Source organism: Protomyctophum parallelum (assembly GCF_964188405.1).
Source record: "Protomyctophum parallelum genome assembly, chromosome: 1".
Classification (NCBI taxonomy): Eukaryota; Metazoa; Chordata; class Actinopteri; order Myctophiformes; family Myctophidae; genus Protomyctophum; species Protomyctophum parallelum.
In genome coordinates, this window is record NC_139697.1 from 88,372,750 (window position 1) to 88,384,086 (window position 11,337).

At 42.9% G+C, this 11,337-nt stretch overlaps 1 protein-coding gene across 1 annotated transcript in view; it reads right to left on the reverse strand.

Annotated features, from left to right (window-relative positions):
• Nucleotides 1–5,879, reverse strand: part of atrxl (ATRX chromatin remodeler, like) — a 34,172-nt gene extending 28,293 nt beyond the window's left edge. Inside the window, exons 1-5 of the mRNA XM_083782844.1 lie at nucleotides 5,672–5,879; nucleotides 2,453–2,550; nucleotides 2,300–2,340; nucleotides 1,038–1,081; nucleotides 27–151 (exon numbers count right to left, since the gene is read on the reverse strand). Of these exons, the coding sequence (XP_083638970.1) occupies nucleotides 27–151; nucleotides 1,038–1,081; nucleotides 2,300–2,340; nucleotides 2,453–2,550; nucleotides 5,672–5,688 (325 nt within the window). The 5' untranslated portion in view covers nucleotides 5,689–5,879. The remainder of the gene's footprint in view (nucleotides 1–26; nucleotides 152–1,037; nucleotides 1,082–2,299; nucleotides 2,341–2,452; nucleotides 2,551–5,671) is intronic.
• Between the last annotated feature and the right edge of the window lie 5,458 nt (nucleotides 5,880–11,337).

The window sequence follows — 11,337 nt, forward strand, 5'->3', positions numbered from 1 at the left end:
ATGCAGCAGGAATATTAAATACCTACCTTTTGGTAATCTGCTTAGATCAAGGTCACCATTTGAATTGAAGGGCAAATCAATGTCATTGTCACTTGCATTTGATTCACCAGATTCATCTAGCCCAGAGTGTTTTATAACAACAGATGGTTTCCTGTAATATTAGTAAAACAGAAAAGAACATAAACTTCCTATAAGCATGGTTCTTAACTCTTTTTTTGCACGCAGCTGTTGAGTCTCCGTTTCATACCCCTTACCTCTAGTCAGAAACGGTTACATATATGAGTGATGCGAGACAAAGTCACAAATGAAATCCGATCATCGTGATGTGCGACGGCTCACCACGAGTGCTCGAAGCTTTAGAGATACAGGGCTTTGAAAATCGTAGGCTCGATACTGGATGAAAAAAACCCATAGCTGGTGGGGACGGAGGCGTTGCATAGCAACCGGAGCAATGCTAAAAGGTAAATTGGCGGTCTCCACCAGGATAATATCAATTGACAATTTAAGCATTTAGCAGGCGTTCTTAATCCCGAGCGATTTACAGTAAGCGTTTAAATTCTGCTGAAATTGGCCTCATGGTGGCGCAACAGGCAGATGTGGAAAACTTTGGAAGGCAATCTCAGCCAATGGGGATGGAATATGGGGACACAGAGTTGTCCGAGTGCGAATTAGAATATTTTGTAAAAGTTCATTTTCTTCTGTAATATAATTCAAAAAGTGAGCACAGTAATACCATGGTCCGTACACCAGTTACTAGTAGTTTTGGCTCTGTGGGCAGGTGCCAAGTCGAGTTGGAAAGGAAAATTAGCATCTCCATGAAGCTTGTCAACATACTGAAGCACAATGTACATCCGGGGAGTGTATGTGTGCAGTTTGGCATCGGCCGCAACAACGGTGCCGGAGATTAGCTGTACACGGACGGACGCACGCACACATGGGTGGACGGAGTGCAAAACATACGCTCTCCACATGCCTTCGGCCTGGTGGAGACAATTAAAGTGGTGCTTTACTCGATTTTCAATTAAACGTAAACCCACCTCCTTGATCCTGAATTCTTCAAGAGATCCACAGAGATTCCAGCCTGAAAATAAGAGATTTTGCAAAGGGACATTTTAGAGGCAAATTACATATATGATGTCAAGATTTCTTTCATAGAAAATCCTCTCTTATATTCAAAATAGTCCCACCAAGATACATTTTAAAGAACAGCTTAAATTAAATGTCAATATTTCTCATGACAAAGTTCTGTTTTTTAAGAACTATGCCTTTTTTAATTTAGGTAACTTTGGAACTGTGGGCTGCAACTATTTTCTCCTCGTTTCAAATTTCTAGTACAGTACCTCATAAGGTACTTTGACAACACAACCAGAGCAGTGTTCATTTCAAATGCTAGATGCACTAAACCTCATTGACACCCATGTAACTGTCTTAACTATTTCAAAAACGTCAATGTAGTCCACAATCACAACACCAGAGGGAGCTCCACAAATCCCGTTCAACCTAGATTTGGCTCAAGGGGTTCAATTGGTTCTCCTGCTATGCCACAAAAAATGAGGAATGCCCCATCAACAGTCATAAAGAAGTGTGAATCCTTACTCTCTTACAAAACCGCTCTAAAGGAAAACGTACGGGTGGCTGCAATTCGAAACTGGCCTGTGTAAAGAGTCAAAGCCCACCTTTCCCCTACTGTACATTGTAAAAAGAAAATCGTTTTCTACTCGTTTATATGTTTTAGCACAGTATTGTATATTTCTCTATAATTGTTTCAATGAATAGAGTATAAAAGGACCCCAATGGAAACCAGCCATTTTTTGGACTGTTAATAAAGTAATGCAATCAAGCAAGCACTACTGTATGTAACTTTCCTACAGATTGGACAAAAATATATTTTATTAATTAAAGAAAAGGGACATAATTCTGCTTTAAAGTGACGGCCAAGCTACACAATTTTGCGTGCGTGCGTATGCGTTTACTGCGCGCGTACAGTGCGTTTGGATAGGACCAATATATGTCAATGATACCAGCTACACCAGACGCACGGATACCGCGGGCCATCCTACGCGTGCTCTAAAAATAGGATCGGTTCTAAAATGTTTACGTGCGTATGCCCCCATATGCGCATATCTATATATCCTCCTGGAAGGTCCTGCACAAATCTGCTGCGCGCCACAGATCTGGTGTAGCCGGGGCATTTCGCATGCATACTTTGTGCGTGCAGTGCGCTTACGTCAAACGCACACATGCCCGGTGTAGCTTGGCCGTGAGAAGAAATAACCCCAAAACATTAAAAGTATTAAACCTCAGTGGTACTTGGGCCTGTTGAATCCTTGGCCGGCAGATCTGTGGGACATAAAATAATCAGTTATCTACTACATGTTTAAGCAAATTCATATTAAACTAATATCTTAATTTTGTGGTGGGAAAATATATTTTTTTTTAATCATATTAATACCTTCCACATTTTGAGAAGCTAATGTGTCATTACTGTCCTCTACAGCAGAACGAGCCATGTACTCATGGAGTTTGGTCACCAACGCATCCATCTTGCTACTACAGACAGGATATTAAGAATTGTTAGAACATACATGAATCTCGATTTTCTTCCACAAGAATTGAGACCATGATTCTCACATGATTCTCACTATTTCCATGGAAATATTTATTGTCTTTAGTCTGTAGTTAACATAAAAAATGTGGCACACCACGTTCTATCTGCCAAGTGTTTGTTTCTTAAATGTAATGTAATGTTGGCGAGTTTAATAGAATCAGATGATCTGACTCTTCTGTTTAGATGTATGGACTGTCAATGGCTGGTGTTTCAACTCTAGATTCAACCCATTATAGGCAATAGAGAAAGGCCACCACAGACCGATTCCGCTCCCAAGGGAAGACAGACTATGCACCCACTGCACACAAAATGTGGTGGAAACAGAGCTACACTTTCTTTTCTTTTTTTAAGATATTTTTTTGCGGCTTACGCCTTTTATTGATTTTTGAAGGGACAGACAGTAGGCTGACAGGAAACGGGAGAGAGATGGGGGGATGACATGCAGTAAAGGCCGTGTCGGGTCCGGGAGTCGAACCCGCGGCACACTGCGACTGGATTACCAGTACGGTGCCCAGACCGTTACGCTACGGCCTGGGCCAGAGCTACACTTTCTAACCACCTGCCCACTATACAAAGACATCAGAGACAAATACTTCCCACTGATTACACAACCAAATGGTGCGTTCACGCGGCCAGATGAAATGATGCAAAGACGCGTTGTGAGTTGATTTGGAGCAGCTACATGCATCGTTGCATGGGAAGTGCATGGGAAGTCAAGGAAGAGAGAATTTCAGAGAAGCCAAAAATTTCAGAGAAGCCAACAACTAAAGTTGCAGTCTCCTACTGCAACTTTATGCATCTTTGAAACATCGCATCAACACTCAAGCAACCCTGCGGGTCTCCGTGAGCAGACAGTGACAAAGCTGAGTCCTATCATTCCTATGGAGAGTGGAATAACTAGGAAGGTGCCTAGGGTACGGGCTGTCCAAAATTTAGAAAAGGTAACAGAGGTCAGAGGATCCCGAAAGGGGCTAGTTGTGACCAGGCTTTTCACTTCTTAGATCATGAGTAATAATAATAATAGCTTGAATTTATATAGCGCCTTTCATGAACCCAAGGACGCTTTACAAAATGTACCAACAACTATATGCCATAAGCCTGAGAGAATAAGTGGCTAGGATCGAGGAAAGCCACATAGCCAATGGTCAAAAAGTGTTGAAGTCCGAGCTGCCTGATCATTGATCAGCTCTGCAAGCCCATACAAATCTATAGTGGGGAAACTATCCCCTGTAGGCTACTGTAGAGTAGTAGGCCTACAACTATACAGCCATTTAGAGATCTTGTCTGATAAATTAAAAAGCTTGTTGGTGTTCAGTGTTGCCATGCATCCTTCGGCTCAATTGAGAGATAAAATTGTTTCAAACTGGTCAGGCTCCTACTTGGCCTCAACCCCCGAACCCACCTCACTCCTGCCCACTTTGACAGGCTGGAATGGCTTAGGGTCGACGATAGCCCCTCTCGGAACCCTCCGTAAAGCTTTTCTGAAATTTGGATGTCACTTTGCGTAGGGTCCCTGTGTGTATCTATATTTTCGTATGGGAATGTTGGAACGCGGACATAAATATCCTCGGTAACATCGAGTCTGCACCGTTTGACGTCTTCTTTTCGTTTGCATTATTCTGAAGGTGTCAACTATAAGTACCTATACATACCGCTGCGAATTCTCTTGTGTCGCGGACCGATTTGTGTTTGACCGATTTGGTCGCTTTGATTCTTCTTGTTTATTTACTGTTTATTGTACCGCCTCCCGATGTGCGGTTGGCTTGTGCCGGCTACGTTCCTGCCTCTGATCTGCTCTGTCATAGCTATAGCGCCACTAGCTAGCCAGATAGGCGGTACAATGAGGTGTCAATAAACAAGGAAGGAAGAGAAGAATCAAAGCGACCAAATTGGTCAAACAAAATACTTAACGGCTTCCGCGCCACAGGAGATATTCGCAGCGGTATTTATAGGTACTTAAAGATCACACATTCAGAAGCCCTCACACTTAAAAAAGTCCTCAAAGAGCGCAGAAGGACTTATCCGAAGGTGTTTGCGTTTATTTATGTGTGCGTACCCGGTGGCAGGGTGGAGGTGGAATAGGACCCCATGCTCTGGGTCTAAAAAATGTCAGAAACTTAAGTAGCATTGGGTTCTGCTTGTAGGGCTAGGTCGACGACAGAGTACAGCATCTTGCAATGGGTCTGGTCTACAAGATTCGATACACCACCAAGATACCCATGTACCTGTCTAGATACTTCCTTAATGTTAACAAAGTCCACACCCACAACACCAGAGGGAGTGCAACGAACCATGTTCAACCCAGATTCGGCACAAACAAGGGACTAAATTATTTTCGCTCATATGCCACCAAAATGTGGAACGCCCTACCAACAGTCATTAAGACATGCGAATCCCTTGACTCCTTCAAAACCGCTCTCAAAGGGCACCTACGGACGGCTGCAATTCGAAACTGGCCCCCGTAAAATCTGAATCTCCCCCACCGCCCCCCCTTTTTCCCTCACTGTATAAGTTTATTTTCTCTTTTTACCTCCTTTATGATGAAATCCTGTTCTGTTCTTTGACTATATAGAAGTGTCTATTTGTACGTCTCTAAATGTTTTGATGAATTGATGAATTTGATTAATGTTTTTATGAATGGTGGACCCTCTTGTAAACAAGTGTCATGCTTAATTGGGTCGTCCACTCACAGTTAAGTCTTTGTATTGAGTTTGTGCTTGAAATGTACTGTAATTCTGCAAACTGTTAATAAATATTGCAATCAAAATCAATCAGTTCACAATTGTTTTTCGGGATTTCCTCCGGAGAACAATGGTTTCGTTACATTTTACCGTTACCATATCTCTGAACATCCCGATTTGTTCTCCCCAGTTTGTTTAAACAATGACATTTGTATATTCCGAGTTAGCTGGTATGCACTAAGATTGTGACTAAACTAACAGAAACCGTATGAAACACACGCATTTGATTTAACAGTTAGCTAGCTACAAATGCTAACGTCTAGCTCTAGCTAATCATGCCGCGAAATAAATAATTATAGTAACGTCTACTTTTAGTTTTTACCTCAGCATTTCCGTCATCTCGAGAGATTAGACAGGCCGACGGCGGATTCGCGTCTCAGATCCTTTTTTGTTTACATACTATGGTGGTACCGCTGCATAATGTAATGACGGCTAAAACCACAACAAGCGAGACGGGTTTTCTCTTCGCGCGTACTCCCCTTGCTAGGCTAGCCAAGTAGCCAATGTAGCCATGGACCTCGGCTCGCGCCTCCAACGCAACCCGTCGCCCGACCGACTGTGACCTGACCCGGAAATGAATCGAGTACTCGAGGATCATCCAAGGACTCGAGGAGCCAATCTTTTTTTGATTGATTGAAAAATGTATTAACAGTTTGCAGAATTACAGTACATTTTAAGCACAAACTCAATACAAAGACTGTTAACTGTGAGTGGACGACCCAATTAAGCATTACACTTGTTTACAACAGGGTCCACCTTGTTCAATTCATCAAAACATTTAGAGACATACAAATAGACACTTCTATATAGTTAAAGAACAGAGCAGGAATTCATCATAAAGGAAGCAAAAAGGGAAAAGATACATATACGGGGGGGGGGGGGATTCAGATTTTACAGGGGCCTGCAGTTTCGAATTGCAGCCGTCCGTAAGTGCCCTTTGAGAGCGGTTTTGAAGGAGTCAAGGGATTCACATGTCTTAATGACTGTTGGTAGGGCGTTCCACATTTTGGTGGCATAGGAGCGAAAATAATTTAGTCCCTTGTTTGTGCCGAATCTGGGTTGTACATGGTTTGTTGCACTCCCTCTGGTGTTGTGGGTATGGACTTTGTTTACATTAAGGAAGTATTTAGACAGGTACATGGGTATCTTGGTGGTGTATTGAATCTTGTGGACCAGACCCATTGCAAGATGCTGTACTCTGTCGTCGACCCTAAGCCATCCCAGCCTGTCAAAGTGGGCAGGGGTGAGGTGGGTTCGGGGGGTGAGGCCAAGTAGGAGCATGACCAGTTTGTTTTGGGAGGTTTGGAGCCTTGTTTTAAGGGCCTTTGAGGTGCTGTGGTACCAAGAGGTGCATGCATAGTCAAAGAAACCTTGTCTGAGGGCTCCTGTTAAGGTCTTCAAGGTGTTTTTGTTGACCAGTGAGGAGATCCTGTAAAGGAATCTTGTTCTTTGATTTACTTTTTTGATTACGTTGGTGGCCATTTTATCACCGGAAAGATTGGCCTCCAGGATGGAGTGTGATAATATTGTCACCCACCCTAACCAGGAAGCCATCTGCCTTGCTGAGATTACTATTTGATCCGAAGAGAATGGATTCAGTTTTTCCCAGGTGTAAGGATCTGCCCAGTGCCCACTAGATGGAGATATTGCACCCTATTGTTCAATAGAAATGCTGTACCACGTCCAATGTAGCAGGTATTATTGATTGATTGTCTGATAATTTTATTCACAGTATACTGGTGGGTACATTTCAACGATAGTAGCCTACAGGTCAAAACTGCTACGAGGCTAAAACCAGCATTGATTGATTGGTTGGTTGGTTGGTTGATTGGTTCATTGATTGATTGATTTATTGATTGATTAGATGAAATGACCTACCTTGGTTCCATGGTAACCGGAGAAGTCGGCGGTTTTCCGACTCGCCGCGAAAAGTGCGGACAACTCGCCGGACATGTCGCCGCAAAGTTCCCCGAAAGTCCGGACATGTTGCTGGACATGTCACCCCGCGGCGGGAGAGCTCGCCCAGAGCTCTCCCAATAGGCAGAGAGACAAATTGGTAAACCAGCGACTTCTTCGGTATTCGGTTCCATCCTGGAGGCTAATCTTTCCGTAGCCCTCAGTCCCTACGCTCATTTTGTAGCTCCGAGATGAGGTCACGTCCAACCCCCCTGCCACTGCGGTTCAGAAACGCCGCATGGTTTCCACCAGGAAGGCTGCTTAACCTTTTCTGCACATTATATCCAAAAAGTTATTAGCTAAACTTATTACGGATTTTCTTGTCCACTCCTAAATTAAAATTAGTTTAGCTTCTTCGCGGATATTTTCTTAGTAGGTTTCATGTTGTCTTTAGTTCAATGTTTGTTTTGTAAACGCCATTGACAATGAAGGGATCCTTAAAAACAAAGGCTTCAGACTTCCCAAAAACAAACTGGTCAGGCTACTACTTGGCCTCACTCCCTGAACCCACCTCTCCCTGCCCATTTTGACAGGCTGGAATGGCTTAGGGTTGATGACAGAGTACAGCATCTTGCAATGGGTCTGGTCCACAAGATTCGCTACATCACCAGGATACCCATGTACCTGTCTACATTCTTCCTTAATGTCAACGAAGTCCACATCCACAACACCAGAGGGAGTTCAACAAGCCATGTTTCGTTCCTATCTATGCCACCAAAATGTGGAACACCCTACCAACAGCCATCAAGACAAAGGGCACCTACAGCTGCAATTCGAAAGTGGCCCTGTAAAATCTGAGTCCCCCCCACACCCCTTTCCCCTTTCTGTATATGTTTTTCTTTTCTTTTTCCATTTTTACCTCCTTATATGATGATTTCAAGTTTTTATATAGAAGTGTATATTTGTACGTCTCTAAATGTTCTGATGAATTGAAAATGGTGGACCCTGTTGTAAACAAGTGTAATGCTTTACCAGTGTGTCGTCCACAGTAATAGTTTTTGTATTGTGTTGTGCTTTCATTTGAAATGTACCCATTCTGCATAGTGCATACTGTTAATAAATAACTTCCATCAATCAATCAAACACAGCCTCAGTGAGCAGGGGTAATGTTTTCTTCTTTTTTTCATGTCCTCCCTAGTTCACAAAACCTTCATGATGCTCAGTGAAAGGTAGGTTTGTTTCTCTGCCCACTCGTTTTTCTTACAGGCAGGTGTTCGGGTGACTTTCACCCGTGTTTAGTGATAGTGTGATAGAGAAAAATCCAGAAAAATCCAATACACCCACAATGGATCTTTTTTTCTTTTTTTCTTATTAAATTCTTTCTTCACTGGACAAATCTCACATGTCTTAGGAATGGGTGGACCAAAGGAGAACTTCATTCCTCTTCTTTTTTAGGAATATTTTAAAAATAATATGCACGTTTTTCACCGATTTTGCCCCCCCATGATAGGGCCCCCATGAAATCATTTTTTTGTTTTTTTGTGAAAAGTCATGATGACATATTAAAGAAGAGTACCTCAAGTTGTCATGTATTGCTGTACTGTAATATATTTTGATGGGAAATGTTTTTAATAATACCCGTGTTTAGTGATGGTGTAACAAAAAATATGTTTAGTGTTCTAGGGTTAAGTGTGTAAACCAGCTGGAAGGCGTCTTTACGAACCACTATCATCCCTGTTAAGTAAACAAAAGGTCTCTGCCAGAATGACTACCACCTTGTTGCACACACCAGTCATCATGAAGTGCTCCAAGTAGATGGTCAAAATTCACGGACCACATCATCGCCTTTCACGATCCACACTGCCTTCTCTCGCCTATAAACTGATGAATATCAAGTTGAGAGACCTAGAGGACTCAACATCACCCTGTGCCGTGGAGCTATAGATCCTGGACTTCCTGACAGGCAGACCGCAGGTGACTCAACCCTGGGAGTGTGTGCTCAGCCCCCTCCTGTAGCATAATCCCTGTTTACTCATGCAACAGTGTGACCAAATTCTATTATAAAGTTCGTTGATGACACCACCGTTGATGACCTGATTGCTGACAATGATGAGACTACAGGAAATGAGTGCCCTGGAAATGAAAACAACCTCTATCTCACCGTCAGCAAAACACAGGAGATGATTGTGGACTCTGGAAGCTATACAGTGAGCACACACCCTATTCACATCAATGGTTCCTCTACAGTGGAGAGAGTGAGTGGCTTCAAGTTTCTCGACAAGGTATGTATCGACAAGGACCTGCGCCCGGTCACACCACACAGACACTGTTGTGACGGTGGTGAGATGATGGCTATCCTCTTCCTCCATAAGCCGAAATGGTTCACATTGGTTCAGCATGGACTCCCTTAAAATTTCTATAGGTGTATAGAGAGTATCCTAATCTTTTTATTCAGAGTGCCATACAGTCATGAAAAACATGCTTTACATTTCAGAGTATCCTGACTGTCTCCATCACTGTCTGCATGGAATATGCTCAAAATCCAAAAACAGAGGGTGGTTAAAACGGCACAGCCCTTCAACAGGACCTGACAGACGTGCAAGACCTTTGTTTACAACAAGAGGAGAAGTCGGACGTTTTATATCACAAACAAACAAGGCAGATGCACCAACAGAAGCAGGCTTTTTTTTTTTTTTTTTTTTAGATATTTTTTTTGCGGCTTACGCCTTTTATTGATTTTTTAAGGGACAGACAGGAAACGGGAGAGAGATGGGGGGATGACATGCAGTAAAGGCCGTGTCGGGTTCGGGAGTCGAACCCGCGGCACACTGCGACTGGATTACCAGTCCGGTGCCCAGACCGTTACGCCACGGCCTGGGCCAGAAGCAGGCTTGAGCCCCACGAGGTTGCTAATGAGGAGGCTAATGAGTAGAGTAGACTAATGAATCCCACTCTCACTTTGTTTTTTTGTAGGAGTGAGACCTACTGTAAACTAGCATTCCGGGCTGGAGAGAAATGCCACGTGTTACATTTCACCTTCAATTTTATGTAATTTTTTTATTCAAAATATGGTGCCTTGTTTAGCAGGTGCAAGTCAACCAAGGTGGAAGCACTGTGAAATTTAGGCTATTCTAACATTTCTACCATGCTCAAACACTTTAATTTTATTCATTACAAATGCATGTCTCTTTAAATAGTATTCATGACATATAGAGGGTTGGACAAAGAATGTGTTAAAACAGCTATAAACAGCTTTATTTCTTTGCTATAAGCACATCTGTTATATTTTTTACATCCTTTTGTTACTGTCATACGAAATGTAGATCATTGAAGCAGTATGTGGCAGGGTGTTGTAATTGGTCCTATCAGTACGAAGTAGTAGCCTATTTGTATGCCTCTAAATGTTATGATGAATTGAACATGGTGGACCCTAGCCCTCCAAGCAGAACCCAATGCTACTGAAGTTTCTGACATTTGTTCGACCCAGTGCATTGGGTCCTGTTGCACCACTACCATGCCACCTGGTACGCAGCCATTCTTAAACATAAACAACATGTTTAGCGCCTGTCTGCGCTCTTTGACGAATTTTTTTCGTGTGAGCGTTTCTGAATATGTTTAGTATAAGTACCCATACATGCCGCTGCGAATATCTCCTGTGGCGCGGAAGCCGTTAAGTATTTGACCGATTTGGTCGCTTTGATTCTTCTCTTCCTTCCTTGTTTATTGACGGCTCATTGTACCGCCTATCTGGCTAGCTAGTGGCGCTATAGCTATGACAGAGCAGATCAGAGGCAGGGACGTAGCCGCACAAGCCAACCGCACACTGGGAGGCGGTACAATAAACGGTAAACAAACAAGAAGAAATAAAGCGACCAAATCGGTCAAACAAAGATTAAAAATACTTAACGGCTTCCGCGCCACAGGAGATATTCGCAGCGGGATGTATAGGTACTTAAAGTTCCCGAATTCAGAATAACTCAAGCAAAAAAAGACCGTCACACGGCGCAGATTCAATCTTAGAGAGCATTTTTACTTCCGCGTTCCGGAATTCCCATACGAAAATATAGTTATGACCAGGGACCCAACATAAAA